This window comes from Coturnix japonica, chromosome 5 (assembly GCF_001577835.2).
Source record: "Coturnix japonica isolate 7356 chromosome 5, Coturnix japonica 2.1, whole genome shotgun sequence".
Lineage (NCBI taxonomy): Eukaryota > Metazoa > Chordata > Aves > Galliformes > Phasianidae > Coturnix > Coturnix japonica.
The window spans coordinates 3,232,165-3,252,316 of NC_029520.1; the positions used below are offsets into that span (position 1 = coordinate 3,232,165).

Consider the following 20,152-nt stretch of genomic DNA (forward strand, 5'->3'; position numbering starts at 1 on the left):
CGTGTTTTACATCTTGATTCAATGCAAATATAAAGCTTGTATCTGGGAACGAGACAGTCTGAACAAGAGGATCCCAATAGAGGATAACTAACAGTTTGTTTTTTGTCACCTAGTTATGACATTGAGAGGTTTTCCAGGTTTCATCAGTTTCTGTTTTTTTTAATAATTCTTACATAAAGTAATTTGCCACAGAAACTGGTGGTTGCTGGCTTTAAGTTGATATAAAGCACAATTATAGTTTAACAGAGTTGTTTTTAGCACAATTAGAGCGCTCACCTGCATTGGCAGTTTAGTGCTTAACTAAATTATCTGTGTTTGAGAAAATGCAATAATTGTTCCTGCTTAGTTTGATGGAGGTTGTGAAGTACAAGTTGGGTTTTTCTGACTAAGCCAGAGGTAGTGTTCCAGGATTGCCCCTTGTTCTCCAACTGTTAAAAAATACTCAGCCTAAAGAACCAAAGTAGATCTAATGTGGAGTAAACTGCCTTGAGATGTGTGTAGGATTTCAGACAAAAGAGTTTTTTTGCAGCTTAAGTCTTTTCTTCTGGCCCGCTAAAATAGGCATAGTCAGAATGTGCTGTGTGAATAAGCAGCCCTTTACTTTGTTTAGTTCTTGTACAAGGCCACATGTCTTTATTTGGTGTTAGCTATTCAAACACTGTTTTGAATGCTGGGTTTTGTTTTGCATCATGAATCATATCCTTATAACATCTGAGTTACTCATGGATAGCTATTGCATTAGTCTTCATTGATACATTCATTCAAATTCATTACTGAGTATTTATCCTTATAGCTGACTTTAAGGTAACGAGATTGATATTTATTTTTTTTAAAGAACTTAGTTATGTCTCCATTGGTATCTAAATTATGTTCAAATCTGTGGGTACCGTGGTAGGAATGGCTGTTTTTTCTCCGTCTTGGAAGAGGTTAACATCTCAAACTGAGCGTTTGTTTTATTGCTTTGGAGCAGCATTGACTTAGAGCAGTGAGTGCATAGCATGTCTGAGAGGCAGATCTAGAGCCTGTGTGTTTGACGGCCAAGAAAGAGACGTGCTGTGACCTACCAGGGTGGTATAGTGACTTCTGAGCAGCACATGGAAACTGTGTGGTTGAGGTTCCAATGCTCATCTGTAAACTGAATGCATTTTTTTATTGACGGTATTAGTATTGCAATTTCCATTGTTGCTTAACTTTTGGAAATAAAGCAGAAGTTGAAGGAGTTGATTCCTAAAGTAAGAACCATGCTGTCTAGGTCATGGTTGCATGAACAGGTGAGCTGCCAGAGTGAGTTGGTGCTCCCTATGCATCTTTATGTCTCTGTCAGGTTCCTGACAGTTTGGCAAACGAGTTAAATACAGTGGCAGAGAGTGTTACAACTTTTTCTTCTGTGTTGCTTTCCTATGCTGTGCTGGTAAGATAAATTGGCATATGGATGTCAGCACCAGTGCTGGGGGAAATGCACTAGAAGGAGAAAGGCTTATGACAAATTAATGTGGAACTCCTTCCCCTCTCCTCCAAGGATTAGCATCCTGTGAAGCTGTACCCCTAGGGCTCTTTGGTAAGTTGTTCTGACTTTTTTCTTAATTGCAAGTTTCTTGCTCATTCTAAGCTGATGTGGCTTGGCTTATTTCAGGCAGCAGTGTGTTGCCTGATGCTGCCTGGTTATGTTCTTGCTTCCTTTCTTGCTCTTCTGATTGTGCAGCCATGGAGTAAGCTGATAACAAAAGTGCCATTTTACTTGCTGTTGTTTTCCAGATGAAAGAGAAGCTGATACAACCTGTAACCACGGGGCCAATATAAAGATAGGATCAAGAATGCACAGCTGCAGCTGAAGATGGTTGTGAGCAGCCTGGCATTTTGAGAACCAGTGCTAAGCTTGTTGGTCCAGGGCTAATCAGAACTGCATGTATTGGTTCTGGGCACTCTTTATCTGCTCTTCACAAACTGGTTGCTCCTTCTGTGGTGGCACCATCATGGTGTTAGCTGAGGGAGGAAGAGAAGCTGCCTTTCCTAAGATGCTGTGCAGCTCTGATGTCATAACTCTAGCATTCAGAAAGAACAACAAGTGGATAGGTCTTGCTTTTAAATCCATCTTATATTTCAGGAGGTTTACAGGAATAGCAATGGAATGGTCTTTCTCCCAAGATTATCTTCCCATTAGTTTACCCTTTTTTATTGCAGGGCTGCAGAATGTCAGTTCTGTGAAGTACAATAGCAGAATTCCTGTAGGAGTTTTAAAATCTGAAGTAACCTGTATTTCTCTTCCCAGGGAAGTGGCTGAGAACTTCTCACCACAACAATGCTTGAGAAATTCTCGCCTTGGTAAACATATTGGACAGTTGTATCAGTCTATACTTTAGCTATTTCAATTTAAAACAAGGCTTTCTCTAAGAAGGTCAATGAAACTACTTTTCTTTTGATACTGCATCCTTGTGGATGCCTGCATAGTTCTTCTGTAAGAGAAGTTTTACTGGATGAGTCAGTGCACTGAGTCATAGGCAGCATGAAGCCTGTAGTGCTCTAGACTAATTGGTAACAGTTTCAAATTTAATTAAAGCACAGTTGTCAGCTCTGCGTTACTGATTGACATCCCAGTAAAGTATTTTGTTTTCTGGCAACTCACATTAATTGTTCTCTGTTTGTGTGGTTTAGGATCCTCTTAATGTTGAATAGTTCTGCCATTACTGTTATCATCTCTGTGATTCTTGATTTCTGTACTTCTCTTGGAATTTTTTTTTCTTGTTAGGTAACATTTTCAGTAATTATGCGCTTTAACCTGCTTGTGACTTTACAGATGTGTAGAGTCCTTTGGGGATTTTTTTTCTTAGCATTTCCATGTTTTCTAACTTCAGCTCTTCCCAAAATTCTGTAAGCGTGATGCAAAATTCAAAGAAAAGGAAAAAATAAAATAGTAATTTTTGTTGACTTGCAGATCATGTGTGCAGTTGTGATAGTTTGTACTTCTAACATTTGTCTTGTACCTTGATTTAACATAACAGATGATTCTGGTTATCCCAGCATGTGCTGTCTTCTACAGATGCTGATGTGATGGTGGTTTCCAGTGACTGGGGATACTGGGACAGATGGAGCCTTTCTCCCTTTTCTTCAGTTTCTTTGTATGTGATTCTTTACTTCCTCAAGGAGCATAAGGGAAGAGCTGTGTTGGAAGAAAAGAGGTGATGCCTCGAAGCTCTGTATATCTTTCATTAAGGGAAGGTGTTCAGGGTGTTAGGTCAAACGTGGTCAGGATGTGATTGTATTTTTAGTTTTTATTTTATTCTTAATCACTTCCACTGGTTTTGTTTTTATTTATTAAATCTATTGGCGCTGTGCATGAATCCTGGTTTCCCCAGCTGTGAACTGAAGAAGGAAAACTTGAATGACTTGTAATGCTCTGTGCAACTGAGTTTCTTTTAAAGCCTTTGAGATAATGTTTCCATTGGTAATAAATACTGAAGCTTGGAGGATGGAGAAATTAATTTCTAGAGACCAAATAAGGAAGTAGATGTTTTGAGTACCTGTGTCTTTTTTTTTTTTTTTGTCTTGACCAATTTCTCCTCCCTTACATGCATTTAGATATAAAGATCTTTCTAAACCAGAAGACTATCAGAAATACACTGCAGATTTACATTCAGAAGTACACCTGACCAGATTTGCAGTTGCTGCTGGTGCCCAACAACAGGTGCTAATGGAAGTGTTACAAGCAATTGCGTTAGGAAATGAATAAGCATCCTGCACCTTTAAGTCCTTGAGGGGCAGAAAATAAAAACTGTGGGTTCCATTCATGTTGGATGCATTTTTGACTGACATAGTCTTTTTTTTATCCACATTGGATCTCTTTGAATTCAATTTTAGCTCTCTCCCTTCAACATGATACCCACAGTTCCAATATTTGCATGAAAAGCACTTTATTTGTTCTAACTTGATGCCTGATATCATCAGGTTCTCTGAGCTCTTGTATTCAGAGATAAGTGAATCATACAGTCTGCTCCAGCTGTATGAAAGCAATGTTAATAGTCCTCTGTTGAATAGCTGAAGGCTTTGGATGTTGTATTGGACCAGAGATGTGTGTCCTAAGGAGTCTAAGCACAGTTTTGTATGAAGCAGCAGTGACTGAAGGTTTTCTGGTCTCTCCTAAAATGATACTCAGTAATTTAGTGACTGTTGTAACCTGTTTTGTACATTAACAGTGGTAGTAGCATGTTCAGTGATAAAGTTATGTGACCTGATGTCTATAAGTGGTGGCTTCTTGGACATACACAGTGTTGTTCACATAGTGTTGGCTATATAGTTAACAGTGGTATTAGTTTCCTATTTCTGTTTTCTGCAAACAATTTTTACATACAAATACCCAGGTTTTTGTTTTTAGTTTCTCAGACTTCAGGCCAAGTTATTGCTGGTTAAAATCTGTCTATTTTATACTGGTACACTGAAGATGAAGAAATAAGACTTATAACTTGTTAATGGGGTTTCTGCATCTCAGTACAAAAGTCCAGAGCACCTCCCTACCAGTGACATAGATTTCATTTTCTGTACAGAGAGGAAATAATTGAGAATATTTTCATATTCTGTTTAATGTATGTTTTTTTTAATGTGCAGGACAATGCTTCCTTCATAATGCAAACAAATAACTAGTGGTGATAGGTACTATGTTTGATTTCATGCAGTATTTAGTGAAATATTCGTGGATTGTTTTCTGCATTGATGTTTTCCATGTTACAGCCAATGGTTTTGCTTTGCTATGGTTATCTTGTACCAAAATTGTACAGAAGTTCTTTCAGTTTACATAGTTCTTCTAATCAGGTTTGGAAAACATTGTCAATACATGGCATCAGAAACAGTACTCCTGAGGTATGTGTTAATCTCTTGTCTGCTGGTACAGAATAACTGGAGAATTAAGATGTAATTTCAGCAAATGTTATGCAAGATTTCTGACCTGACCATATTGAGTAAACACGATTAAGTGCTCAGAGGATGCTAGAGCTGGCATTTAGAAAATCTGAAAGATAAAATGTAACACCTACTAAGGCATGGAACAAACAAGTAAGGTACCAATTTTAGAATAATTTCAGAGGCTGTAGTAATGTAACAGTTCAATAAGGAGGATTGGAAACATGCTCTTAGCCCCGTGATCTTTATGGCTTTGTGAGATCTCCTGACTGACTTTGAAATGTCTTTGTTTTTCTCTCAGCAAGTCAGATTGTTTGCTGTAGTTTGTAATAGGTTAATAATAGGTTAAAATAAATATAAAAGTGTGTGTATATATGTAAGTAAAATAAATGTATATAAAGTAGAAGAGTGAAATAACTCCTCTTATAACATGCTACTACAGGTAGGACTTGCCTCATAAACAGAGTGTCTTGCCATGATTTGCAGTTAAGTATGCTGCCTCTCTGTAGCTTTTGGTGAGAACTTGCAGTAATATCTGTTGAAATGCAATAGAATTGGTTGAAATGTTTAACTAATTGCTTGCAACTTTAATGTAAAATACAGTTTATTTTGCACTTGATGTGCTTATTTATTCTTTTTGTAATTAACATCTGGATTTTTTTTGAAAATAAAAGCAATAATGCAAAGCCAGGTTTGCCTTGCTTAGTCATGACATTGCATGCTGTGATTTCTAGCATTGCGTGCTATCTTAAAATACCTCCGTAATACAAATGAGAATGCTGTTCGCATTAAAATGAAAGCGATGATTGTTCAGTACACAAATTATGTATGCGTGTTTTTTTTTCAGTGACTGATGTCAACTCTGCAAGCACTTTAAGCATGTTTTATGACAGTAGATGTATGTTGCCAGTTAAGTCTTTCATTCGTATTGGGCTAGCTGCAGAGGTGCAACAAGAGACTGAAAGTTCTTGGTGTTGACTGAATGCTTTGAAGAATGCATTAGGTCCATTCTGTAATCAATGGATTGTATGAAAACTATATTTATTTATATTTGCTTGTTGTTGGTTGTTGTTGCTTCTTGCTATTTTTGCCAGTGGTGAATGGTAAGATTTTTCTCAGGGTCTCTATTGTATTTTGATTGCTGTATTAATGAAGTAAAGAGTATTAAAGTAAATAATAAGTCACACTAGTCTCACTAGGAATTTGAACTCATATTTGTGGTAGGAAATTAATCTGGTTTTAATTGCCCACGAGTCTGAAGTATGTTCCTTTTTGTAAAGCTGATCTCACATAAAGATAAATCAGTAACTGGCAGTTCTTTAATTATGTATTACAGTATTGTACCTGCATACTAGATGAGAATGTGAGCATCTCAAGTTACGGTGTATTGGAGGTCATTAAATCTTCCCTGCTTTATGAAGTTTAGTAGCACTACATTTCTAATTACTGAAAAATGCATGTTTGTGCAGCTGGTTTTAGAGTGGCTATGTTTAGCTACAGAAAGACACTCGCTCACTTTGTAAGTAACTCCATAGGGATTTTGACAGCATGGAGTACTATTGTCATAAAACAATTGCCAAAAAGTTACAACAGTATTTTTAGAAAACTGTCATTGCAAATAATTTTGAGATATTCTAATGTAAAATCAGAAGGCATACCATAATTACTGCAGGGTAGTTTTTTGTGTTTCAGATATACATGACTGAATTATACAGTGATCCAAAAAATACTGTGTTAATATAAGGAAAAGATAATTTATGTGAATTGTATTATCAATAGCAGCCTGTGTTCTTCCCTCACCACTTTACACCTACCTTTCTGTTGTGGTTTGACCTGGCAGGTAGCAAGTACCATACAGTCATTTGCTTGCTCCCGCTTAAGTAGTCAGATGGGGTAGGAATCAAAAAGAAAACAACTTGTGGGTACAGGTGAAACTATTTACTAATACAGAGGAGGAAAAGTATAATAGTTATGATGATATGTCATATATATATATATATACGACTGTATACAAGTGATGGGCATGCAACTGCTTATCACTCACTGTCTGATGCCCAGCTAGCCCCCCAGCAAGTGGATAACCAGATGAACTCCTATTTCCTTCAAAACTCTCGTTCTGTGTATTATCATATAGTATGGGATATCCTTTTGACCAGTTGAAGTCCACTGTCCTAATTCTGTTACCTTCCCAGTTCCTTGGCCCGTTTCCTGAAAATTACTTCGATTCTGTACAGCATTGCTTAGCAACAACTGTAAACATCTGTGTATTATCAGCATTGATTTTTGTCCTAGAATAAAAACATAGCATCTTACCAAACACTCAATGAAAATAATTCTATTTCAGCTGAAACTAAGACGCTTATCTCTTCTTCAATGGGGGGAGGTGGGTGGCGTTATTTATGCTAAAAATGCTGTGGAATTTATGTATGGGGCCAAGGACTTTCAGAACCTATCTTTCATTTTCTTTAGGTTGTCAGTTGTTAGTCTTAGGTGTACAAAACCTTACTACTTTCCAAGCAGTGACTGCAGTGGTTGTTAGTGAAGATTAAAATGTGTTTATGGATTAGTGCCATACTGCAAGTATCACTATGATGTAGAGGAGGATTTTGAGTTTCTTCCTGAAAGGCATCACAAGTCAAGGTGGATGTTATCTGAGTTCTGGTGATGTTTTAACTGCTTCCTGCCCAGTATTTGTGACTTCTTCAAATCCAAGTAAATCTTCATGTAACTCAGGCAGGTTGTGGTTGACAAACACAGTAAAAAAAAAAAAAGTATGCTAAAATAGTTCACTATTATGGTATACCAACACTTTTAACAAGTCACAGTGTTAGCAGACACAATTAGCATCCAGTGCAAAAATAGAAGACATCGACCAATGTCAGGGGAGACCAGAGATCCTTTAGTTTTTAAGGCATCGTAGTCTACAGCACATTTCTATTGCTGAAGACAGCATGAATGATGTTAAAAACAAATAGATTATGCTTGCTCAGGTCACTGCTTTTTGACTTCCTCTTATAGAAAATGTTATACATAATAATATTGAATGAAGTAGTAAGAGAACATTGGTTGTAGTGCAGTTGAATTGGTGGCTGTACACAATTCATGATCTCATATTTAAACATCAACCAAAGATGAATGAATAAATTATTTTTCAACTAACATTTTTTTGAGAGTACCTCGGTGATAGTTTGACAACAACTGAGGTATAATACAATCAATTTGGGTAGGTATTTATATTAAGCTATTTGAATATAATGGAAAAATTTAACAGAAGGTCTGTTACCAATAATTATTATTTATAGTGCCACAAAACTACATAACTATTATTTAATGATACAAGAACATCTGTGAGATTTGTACATGCTATAAGTTTTCAAGCATGTTACTCCAAACAGAGTTGTAAATTGAGTCCAGTCATGAACTTCAGTTGACAGGAAAAAGACTCCATTTGTCTTTCAGATGAAAAGTGATCCTACTTCCATTAGTCTCTTTTAAATAGATTGTTTATTTCGATAGTAAGATGTTCCAAAGTCAGCACCGACATTTTGGATTGTTTTGTGTAATTGAGCTGATGCAAATGACTTTGCCCCCACACATGACAAGTGGATGTGCAATAGCACTACAATTAATATATGTATTTTTTCCTGACTGAAAATATCTATTTAAATAGGTTTTAAAAAATGTATTAAATTTTTAATTGTACATGAATGTTTTGACGAGAAATTAAGGGAAGTACTTCAGTTAATTTAAGGATCTCTTATTTTTTGCACTTATTGATCATCGTAACTTGTTTGGAATTAATTGTAGGAATAAATTAAAATGCAAAATGATACCTGAAATAAACCCTAGAAGGAGATGTGAAATTACTTCTTTGTTGTCACTGATAATCTTATACCTTAATAGTGCCTTGTAAATTATTCAAATTTGAAGTTTATCTTCTGGTATTTATTTCCATTTTCTCCACTGCTGTTCACAATGTGCATTAAGACAGCCCTAAATTTCATTCTGTTTTTCTATTATACTGGTCATAGAAATGATCTGTCCAAGCCATTCTGACAGATGTTGACATCTTGCATCAGAAGTGATGAATTGCACAGCAACTCATATACATCAATATACATCAAATAACATTTTTTAAAGGCTCTTGTTCAAAGTTCTTTTGGACTTTACAGAAAAATAATTTTAAAAGTATTTAAGAGCTCATATAGTGAAATAAAAAAAAAAAAGTGGTGATTGGCTGAAGAACCATAAAAATAAGAAACATTTGAGTTTTTTTTCCATGGTTGAAAGGTAGGTGCTGTAAGAAGTGCACATGTTGAATACATGTATGATAAATGTTTAGGGGTGATCTTTTTAAGTTGTTTCTCCAGCAATGTAAAAGGAAAAAAAAAATACAAAGGAGAATATAGAAATACTATGACTGGCTTGCATTCTGAATTATAGCAGTCAGGGTATCAAAACACTGTTTTTAACATGGTTATTTTGAAAAATATTGTGTGTACTGCTATAATGTCATTAGAAGCCAACAGTTTGTGGAAATACTTATAATGCACTTGAGATGAATGTGCTTGGGTGTTGACCTGGAAGAAGAGGGTAGGCATATGCTGCGTACGTTCTCCTGATAATGAACAGTTCCAGCAGCTATTAAGGTTCACATCTGATACTGGTCTGAGGAGGAAAAAAAAAGAAAATGAACAAAACACAAAACTTCTTCTAAAATGCCTTGCTTTACAGAACAGTATTTTTTCCATTCCCCAATTTTCTTACGAACTGTGAATTTTAACATGATGTTTCAGAATAATTATATTTTCAGTTGATTTAAAAACCACATTCAGTATGGTTTCAGCAGCGTGGGAGTACTTCAGGTTATGTTGGTCCCAGAAATAGCCTGTTTTCTAAGAGACTTGAGACCGTGTTAAGGAACGGGGCCCTATGAACTTGCAGTGTTCTATGGTCTGTGGTGGTTCAGCTTCTGCTGGGTGAATTAATTCTCTGTGCAGTGTAGAATGTATGTATGCATTAAAGTATGTACATATTCATGAGAGAACGTTCAGTTTTTGGGTATGGTTGCAAACTAAGTTGGGCAGAATACATTTTTTGTTATTTGACTTAGAAGGGTAGTTTTATTATAATATTATGTAAAATTATTGAACTATGTTTTTGTTCAATTGTTTTTTGGTCTGCATGTGCCTATTTCCAGAAAGGGCAATCTATGAAGGCTGTCTAAAATTGATGTATGTATTCTGTGCATAAAACTGAGCGTTGACTGAATGGGGAGGGAAAGTCTTAATGTTCTTACCCTGTCATTATTACACAACATGAGAAGTTTGTTTCAGATATGTTAGATTGTATATATATTGAGAAGGATTTTGTTTCTTGATCAAGTTGGGCTGTTGCCTTAATTTTAAGGCACTTGGCCGTGCCAATAAATTCCTGGTTTTCTAAGATGTGCGATAGTCATGTGTTGTAAAGCATTTAGGTGATTTAAAAATGAACTGGAATTGAAGAAAATCCTCTTCAGTTTGAGTACTTGGTTTTATTCGTTTTTTATTGTATCTCAAAGAATGTATCAATAAGTGTTTAAAAAGGCCTGAAATGCTTGTTCTATGATTCCAGAAAGTGTTAGATTTTAGTGCAAAAAAGCCTTTTCTGTCGTGTTCTGAAATACTGACCAGATACATTTTGGAATTGAAAATGTATGCTTTGATTGTTCTTTAGTTATAATTCAGAAAATGATTTGGAATGGGCTGAGCCATATATATCTAATTTTCAACAGCTCTTACTTCTAGCTTGGAAGAAGGTAATTACAAATCGGAATGGATCTAAAATTAGTATCTTTAAGTTGTTTTGACCAACTGTGTAATTTTTTTTAAACAGTACTTTACCCCTGCTCTTAGAAATGTGGATATATATGTGTATTTATGCATGAGCCTGTGGCAGGCAGGACATGTTTTCACACCCAGAGATTCTCTTTCATTCTCTGTGCTTATCAGTCTTGAGACTTGTTCCAATTCAGTATAAATAGAGGCTGGATGTTCAGAGCTGTTATTCAGGAAGTCCTTCTAGAAGCAGCGCTAGCCACAGTTTTCTGCCAGAAGTCCATTGAGGACCTTGCACAATCTCAGTCCAGCCTATTGTTTGGGATAGACTTGCAGTCTGTCACTGATCTCCATCCTTTTCCTTAGGATGATTAAGATCTATTTTGAGCTGGCTATAGCAGAATCCTTACTTTTAGAGGCTTGGAAAGAAATACAGCCAAGTTTGGATATTTTTTTTCCTTCCTTCCAAGCATAATTTTTTTAGATTTTTACTTCTGATTAATTTTCTATGTTTATTACAACTGTTGGTTAAGTGAGATTGGCATTGACAAAGGTCAGGGCTGAGAAGCAGTTTTCTATTTTGAGTTGATTTTGTTGAGGTAGATTTTGAGTTTTGTGGAAAGGAAGGGAAAAGAAGCAATTAAGTAACTGTCTTCCCACTGTGAACCTATGTGTCTGAACAATAGTTTAAGTGTTTTAAATTGACTCTAGCTTTTTTCCAGATTTTTTTTTTATTTAATATGCTTTCATTAATTCTTGGTTTTTCAGAAATTAGTTGTTTTTAAAAAAGTAAAAAAAAAAAAACCATATAACTGATCAGCTTTTACTGCTAGTGGAAGACACATCCTTGTACAATTCTTTTTCTCTTTAACTCAGTTTTCGACTTACATCTATATGGAGTAGTTCTTGTAGCCTGAGAGCGTACTGAAGCTGTAAGCTGAGGTAAAATCAAGATGTCTGAGCAAGAGGTCAGTTATATTTTTACTTTAATGTGCTTAGAGTTGATATTTGAAAAATAAAGCAGAGTGGAAAACAACTTGTGTTGTGACAATGAACAATTTCTATTGTGAATAACAAGGAAACTCAGACAAGAAGTTTAGAGAACATGACTCATCACAGGAACCCAGGTAGAATGAAGAGGCAAAAAATGTCTTGCAATGTGTTGGCGATTTTGTTTATAATAATACTTTAGGATTTTATTTTTCCTCTGCAAACTGATTGGGTAGATAACAATAAGAGTAAGTGCTTACTTAGATACCTACCAACAGTGTCTGGCAAGACAATAATAAATTATGTATTTATTAGCAGTAACAAGCATCTCAGTTTAAAATGCAAGCTTGACCTTTTATGTATTTATAAGAAAACACTATCATTCATTTCAAATATAGAAGCTGTATTATTGTGGCAAATGCTGGCTTGTCATCCCACTGAGAAAGATGGGTGGAAGCCAATATGAGTGTTGTGACCCAGTCGTGAGTGATTTGGAACACACTGGTGAGCAGTGGCTGCCTCATCAGGCAGCTGTGTCACTGTTTTCTTCAGGTAGCAGTTCCTTCTTGTGAACTTATTTTTCTTAGAATACTCAATATTGGATATTTCAAGAAAAATGTTTGTTATTTTTGACATTTGATGCGTCAACTGCCTAAAAGTCCGTCTTCATTTTGGCTCTCTTTCTTCAACCAGTAAATGCCAGACATTTTCATTCCATCCGAGAAGTCAGGTAGTGTAGCTTGGATGCAAGGTAGTTTGTTTTCAGTTCTGAAAAGAGTATCCTTGGCTTGGTTATTTTTGGATGTCAGGAAGCACATTCCTGATTTGTAGAACCCATGGAATCTCTTGCCATTCAAAAACCAAGAAATCGTAGTTTAGAAGTTCCAAGCTTTTGCACCTGTTCTAGTATTTTGCATATTCTTTAAGTAGTTTCAATTTATGAATGATGTTTGAGTTTAAATTCCCAATTTTACATTCTCCTTTTGTTTTGTCATACAGTCAAAGAAAAGGATTTGCTACCAGGTATAGTGGAGTAAAGTTATGCAGGATGTGATCATAAGTAGAATTGCAAATGACTTCAGTCACAGTGAAATAATGTGTGTTGGAGGCACATGGCAACAAAAGTGCTTACAAGATATTTATTAGGAGATAACTTGGCAGTGTGAAGTTGTGTATTTAAAAAAAATAAATTTAAGGTGAACTTTTGGTATCTGTATAACTATCTTAGAACTAGCTAGTTGTAAAATGAGGGCTATAAAGCTTTTGTTTGGTGCTATCTGTATGTTGCTGAAAAGCCAAATGGTTTCTAAAATGTACAGTCAAAACCGATTATAAAATTCCCAAGGGGAACTCGGAAGGGGCTATCATAACTTCACAATGGAATGGTGAGTCACTGCAGGAATTCACACAATAAACTTTTCTTGTATTTATATGACCATGAGTGTAAAACTTTTTGATTAAAAACTACTAGATGAGAGGGAGAGAGAAGATGAAAAACAAAGCATCTTGCTTCTGTTTTAGGCATAAAAAATGAATGAAATATATAGAGAGAGCATTTTAATATATATAGATGGTATGAAAATGTAGCACAGGCGTGACTTCAAATCTGATCAGTGCACCAAAGTAGTTATGTTAGCAGTAAAAGTAATTCAATTGGCCAACTTAATGATTTAATTTTTTTGTTAGGTTCTAGCTGCAAAATGTTGCTGGATTGAGGCATCTGTTTTAGGTTCTAGCTTTCCGTACCTCCACACTTCCAAGATTATCCATAGAAGATCTAGAAGGCCTTTTTAATTATTTTTAACATTACCTTAACATTGTGTCACAATGTACTTAATTTAGCCTTAACCAGGTCAGCTAGGATGCCAAGACTGCTTTCTCCTACTCCATTAATGCTGGTGATGGGGTATTTCATCTAGTACCATGTATAGAGTCGTGCAGTCATTTCCACTTGAATCAGCGCTATATCCTCTTTTGTGTTGTGATCCCTATTTAAAAATCATGTTACAGATGTCAGCTGCTGCTTAAAGGTTTTTTAACTTCCTTTTTTTTTCCCTTTTTTTTTTAAATGAAAGAGTAACACAACTTTGGTGAGCCTGGGTTTATTCATAGTGAATGTTTGCATGAATTCTTAACGTCTTTTAGATGCTGTTACAATATTGAGAGCATGTCACTTGTCATGGTACAGTGATCTTTATTTTCTTTTTGTCTGCCAGTATTAATTTTTTGCTTCAGAAAAGATCTTCTATGGTTTGTTAATATTCCTCATGTATAATGGGTTCACCAAGCTACAAGTTAATCATATTTTAAATGAGTGAAAGCTGAGGCATGTGTTTGTGAGGAGAGATTGTTAAGCAGAATAACAGCAAGTGTTCTTAACTGACATGAGGCACACAATCTTTGAAAATTCCTTTGGAAGGGCGGGGGAAAAAAGAAGCAGTTTTATAACTAAGTTGTCTGGACATATACTTGCCAAAAAATAAGTTTGACTTCATATGTTCTGATATTCAAACTTCATAAAACAGTGGAATATGTTCTGGAACTTCTCGTGACTTGCTATTTTGTTGATTACAGGCTGTTTACAGAACACACAAATAGCTACTTATTTCTAGCACTTCCTATGACTTCCTTGGCTCTGGGTAACATAAGTTTGATTCAGGCAAGGGAATGCTTAAGTTGTGAAAAAGCTGAAGTGGTACATTTCTACCTTATGATATCAAATAAGAGCATTTAGTTGGTTGCTTTTCTCAACAACAATGAAACCCAACAACCACCATAAAACCCCAACCCAGATGATGTTACTCACTGTTTGTTTTTTTCTTTTATTCCCCAAAGAGTTATGATGTAAATTAGGCTGTTTTTAATACACTCCAAAATGACACTGTAAGTTATGTCCATGTATTTTAAGTTGCATAATCTCATGCAAGAAATTTGCAAGCAGTAGGCAAGGTGATTTTACTGTTAGAGGGGGACAGTGTAAAAAATGGCCAACAAGCGGGCCCTTTGAAAAAAAAGAGGTTCCCTGAGGCTGATGGATAGTGAATAAGAAATGGTTTTGGTGGCTTGGAGTTGATGTATTAAGATATTTTCAAAAGGTAGTTAAATTCTTCTATCTAGTTATGATTGAAGAAAAATCTCTTTTTTCTTTTTCAGTTTTGTGAATGCCTGAATAGATTTTGGAATTGTTTTTTATAGTAGAGGTGTTATATTCTCAGTCCTTGGTGAAAACAGGCTTGGAAGGTGTGATGTTGTTGCTCTTGCTTCACTAAGAGAGGCATGTTGGATGCTGCTGGCAATTTTTAGTGCGCAGAGACATTGGAAACTGAGCGTACAATAGCAATTGTCCTTAGTCGCAAGTAAGAAGGTAGAATCAGATTAAGTCTAAATAATGCTGAACTGGATCTTACTTCATGAGGTTTCTTTTAACAGCTTCTTTGGGTGCCTCTGTAAGGGAAAAGAACTTGTTAGAGTTCAGAGTTTTTCTGTGGATCTCAAGTGCCACAACCATTAGACTGTAAAGTGTGTGTAGTATGAGCTTGAAGGGCTGTTCAGTTCTAGTCATCTCCTTTAATTTTGAGAAATCAAATCAAATGACAGTGCTTTTCTTTAATGATTGACTTCTAGGAAGGTAAATCTTTGCTTGCCTAACTATGTTTTAATTGTCTCAAAGAAAACATGCAGAAAATAAAATGATAAATTCAGGTGTTTTAGATTATAAGTCCAGATGACTGGAATAACGATGTGGTTGTATTATAGCAGTCTGTAAAGGTGTTTTTTTTTCGGATAGCTTTTAATCACAAATGCGGATGCAATTTAATAGTGGTTGTTAATTTCTTAAGTAGTCAGTTTTATTGTTATGAAATTTCTATAAATTTCTATAAAGATCAAGGGATTTCCAGAAAGCTTTTTATTCCAGAAGCAGTTTTTAGGAAACATAAATAGAAATTTTTGCCTCTTTTTCATTCTGGTCTTCACTGCTTTTGTATTTCCCTTTCTATTCCAAGGAACTTCTTGGTTAAATCTCCTTTTCAACAGGTCGCAATATTTCCCTTAAAAGATGCTTTGGAATGTGTGATTTTCTTGAAAAGATTGTTCAGATGAAGTCTGTGTAGTTTGATTTTCTTCATAAGTAGCTTTTAAATAATTTCAGGTGAAAAAGAAGTCTGCAATTCATATTGGAGGATATAGAGAATCTGTTTTTCTTGTTTGGTTTAGCTTGTATGGTGTCTATCTTCTGCCCCCGCCCTGGCAGCAGAGATCAGTTGTGCCAGAAGAGGAGGAGAGAGTTGTGGGAATTCAGAGATGCAGAAAACGGGGAAGATACTTCTTCAGTCTTATGTCTACTTGGGTTCAAATACACTGGTATTAAACAATAACTTTTTTTGTCCCTAAACTCTAGTATGCTTTTCCTAGACTATAGAATTACAGATACTCTCTTAGCAATTTGAAAAACCATTGTATTTGAAATGGAAGCATAGTCATGCAACCTTTGAAAGTGAAGAGGTAGCTATTTCTGTCAAGAAAGTAGCTCTTAAGTACCACGGTTTTCAGCCTGACGGAGTAAGGCCTGTGGGGCAGCTTCTAAAAACAGCACTGCTGCTTTATACATACAAAAGACAAAACTCCATTAAATTTTAGCTCACTTGCTTGCATTTCCCACTCTAGCAGGATTCATTGGCCCAGCTTGCCTTGTTCCAAGGTAGCTGACCATGTCCCAGGTTTGTTTCCTAAAAGAGGAGCCGGAGCAAAGCTGCCTTGTCAGCCTAGCGGTCAGATAGATTTTGCAGACACCTCTCTGGAGTGGAGTCTACAAAAGATGTAGAGCAGTTTCCCTTCTCTGCAGGCAAATGACTTTCCCCAGGTGTCCTTTTGGGTAAATGTGGCTTAGTTAGTCAGTCCTTGGAAGTTAGCTTATTTTTGTGTGAGATTTGATAGTGTAAGATAGTCTTTTGTTGCAAATATGAAATGTGCATTCCGATCTGAGACTTCTGGGTTATGAGAGTCTTGTTTCAGTAATTACATTCAGTTTGCAGGGAATTCATACCTGTGTATGATTTAGTTTGAGAGAATTCAGAGTTCCTCAATTGTCTTCAACTTCAGTAGCATGAGGCCATGTCTGGATTTACTGAAAATTATCCTGTTTTAATTTGTATTCTGAAAACAAAATGAATATGATATACATATGGGGTAGTAGATGTTCTTCAGAAGCTCAGAAACTGACATTGTTTATCAAATGGTACAACTTTAAGCCCTCGGAATAAGTCACATCTGACGACTGAAAAATGCTTGCATTTAAGGTAGGTATCCCATACCTGCCATTCTGTATTTATCTATTAGACACTGTATTGGTAATCTAAATACATACCTTAGTACTCACACACTGAGTCTGAAATCAATAGTACTGTCTTTAAACTTATGTTTTAGCAATAGTTAAGTTAGTCCCAGTCAGAATGTGTGTTCCTTGCCATCACACTTTGATTTGTGGTGTAAGACTGTGATATTGTCACTTTTAATATTTATGCATAATTCCATCAGCCTTCCTTTTAGGTGGTCTTAAAAAGCAGATGGTACTGACTTCTTTATATAGCCCTGTGTCTTAAATAGCTTTGTATGGCTCAATACAAGTTGAATCAAGCAGCAAAACAATTAGTTTTCCTTGAAGTTAAGAATGGATCTGTGTCTGTACCAAATTATTGTTCTGTTATGGAAAGCCACCCAGACATTTATTCTGAAGTGATTTTTGTTTTGTGTGGAACTGCAAATATAGAATCACCAAGGTTGGAAAATACCTACATGATTGTTCAGTCTGATTGTCCTCCTATCACCAACATTTCCCCCTCAACCATGTTCCTTAGAACACTGTTTCTTGAGCACCTCCAGGGGCAGTGACTCATCTCCCTGGGCAGCCCTTTCCAGAGCTCCATTTTAGGACTAGTTCTTGTCAATGTTTTCATCAATGACTTGGATGCAGTACAGGGAGCGGAGAGCAGCACTAAGCTCTGCTCTATGGTGACCGCAGCAGGACCCAAGGAATGGCACAGAGCTGTCAGGGGATGTTCCAGTGGGGGTTAAGAAAAAAAGGTTCTGCACCAAAGGGTGGGGGGTATGGCACCGAGCTGCCAGATTTCAAGTGATAAGACATCACTCTCATACACAGTGTTTGGGCTTGGGTAGTTGTGTGTGGAGCAGGAGATTGGACTCTGTGGTCCTTGTGTGGGTCCCTTTCAACTCAGGATATTCTTTCCATCTGTTATGGTTCTGTTATGATGTAATGGTGTTCTCTTCTGTATTTCAGTGTTTCCTTGATATGACATTTGGAGCCGGAGGTCATAGTACAGCTCTTCTAGAGAAAGCCAGCAACATTACAATATACGCCCTGGACAGGGACCCCACGGCTTATAAAATAGCTCAGCAGCTTTCGGAGTCTTACCCGTAAGTTGTCTTTTCCTGACTTAAATATTGTTAACACTGTGGTACAACCTACACAGTTTTAGGTTTTCATAGTTTTTTATATATATTTGTAATGCGTTTATGTAAGCATTACATTTTCTATTGCATATACCTAATAAAAGAGGAGATCCAGTTCAGTTCATTTGTGAATGTTTGCATGCAAGTCTTTCTGAGGTTTTTGAAGTAAAATGCATTTTTAGTACTCTAAGTATGTTTCTAGTAGCCAATTTTAAATAGTTTGTGTCAAAAACATCGTGCTTTACAAAAAAAAACCAAACCCTCAAGAATAATATACCTTGAAATAATGTAATGTAAGTAATGATTTTAATAAAATTTGGTGTTATGTCTGTCTTGACTTCAGATACTACTGAACAATTTAATATGTCACTGTTTTTTTGTCAAGATTATTTACCTCATGTTTCAGTTTTTTTGTTCAGTAGTACTGAATTTGTGAAATGAACAGAGGCTAAATGCTGACTTTAAGGGCTTTTTTGTTATACAAATATCTTGTTTCTTTATTTTGTTTAAGAAACGACGCAGAACATAAATAGGTTCCCATACAGGTATGCAACATGCAGAGATAAATGTACTTTTCTCCAATATTATTGTTTACATTTCACCAGGAAATGGATGTGTGTAGATAGAAAGCTAGATAATATAGAACTAAAACTTAAGTTTAGAGGGAGTATAAGGAGAAGATGCTTACTGTCATGCTGAAAACTTAATAGTATTTATTTCAAAAGAATTTTCCTTATGTAGATGGAAATTTTTCCAGTATGTAGTGAAATGAAAGCAGTGGGTAAAGAAAAACACGTGGTTAATTGTGTTCTGGGACAGCAGTGCTTTTCATACAATGCAGCAGGTATTCTTCACGTTTTCCAAAAGAAGCTGGTCTAACTGTGCATTCCTTTCTTCATGTGTCATTGTCAGAGGTCTGAGAGGAGAAATTCAAGGGTGTAAGCTAATCTTATATCTAAACGTTTTCAGAATCATCTACACAATCATATAGTATTAAACAGTCCTCTTGACTCAGTTGGGTTCTTGCAAGTCAAGTATACTGTGCAAACCTGGTGAGGAGAAAGTATATTTTCCAGATCATGATATTTTACAAGTGCTGGAAATTGTTCTGCCAATGATTGACATTGTTTGTTCTCTATTTGCAAGATTCTTGCTATTCCATATATTATTGCAGTTGACATACTTACTGTGGCAATATAGTTCTTTGAGTTCCTGCTTTTATTTGTTGACTTGTATAAACCCTGGTCACTTGGACTCCAGACATAATGTTGTCCACCTTCAGAGATGCAAGTTATCCTTATAAGGAAATGGACTCTTAAGTGACTGTTGTTCAAGCCCTGATGACTGCAAAATGACTCCATGCCAATTGGAAGTGTGTTACTAGACAGGGCTATGTTCTTACATGTTTTCCATCACCTTTCATCTTTTACCTCTCAAAAGATGAGGTGGGTCCTTTTTCAAAATATAAATACATCTTTCTTACAATAGTGTTGGCAAATAAGTTAGCCTTCTGAAGACAGAGAAGGTTTGTATCTGGAATGTTTTCTTATTAGTTTGCTTTCATTGGGACATCATCTGTGAAATGAGTTGAAAGGGAACAGGAGTAATAAGTATATTATTAACAAATAAAAGTCTGTTAAGGTCTGCTTACAAATTGGTTGGGAGTATGTTACGAGATTTAGTGCTTTCATAAATCAATTTTCTTGTGTTACTCATTAAAAGATGGTAGAATTTTTTTTGAATTGAATATCTTCTGGACTATTAGAAACGGTAATTTTTTATAAAAGGAGTAATTGAAATCTGTGTTGGCACCAATGACAAGGGAATTCATCCAGCTGAAAATCTTTGTTCATGTTTACTGTCAATTAATATAGTTCCTTCATTTGGTTCACCAAGCAGGCACAGAAATAGTTGTGCTATTAAAAAATGGTAATAGGTTCATGCAGCTGCAAGCAGAGGGAAATATGGGGCTGTGTCTTTTGTAA

General features: G+C 35.9%; 1 protein-coding gene and 1 long non-coding RNA gene across 5 annotated transcripts in view; both read left to right on the plus strand.

Annotated features, from left to right (window-relative positions):
- The window catches only part of METTL15 (methyltransferase like 15), a 75,289-nt gene that overhangs the window by 12,378 nt on the left and 42,759 nt on the right, over positions 1-20,152 (plus strand). For all 4 annotated transcript variants that reach the window (XM_015863454.2, XM_015863452.2, XM_015863451.2 and 1 more), the window contains exon 3: positions 17,995-18,131. In XM_015863454.2, the coding sequence (XP_015718940.1) occupies positions 17,995-18,131 (137 nt within the window). The remainder of the gene's footprint in view (positions 1-17,994; positions 18,132-20,152) is intronic.
- On the plus strand, positions 813-7,661 carry LOC116653485. The gene is made up of 2 exons (XR_004307390.1): positions 813-1,558; positions 1,756-7,661. It is a non-coding gene; the product is annotated as an uncharacterized LOC116653485 (long non-coding RNA).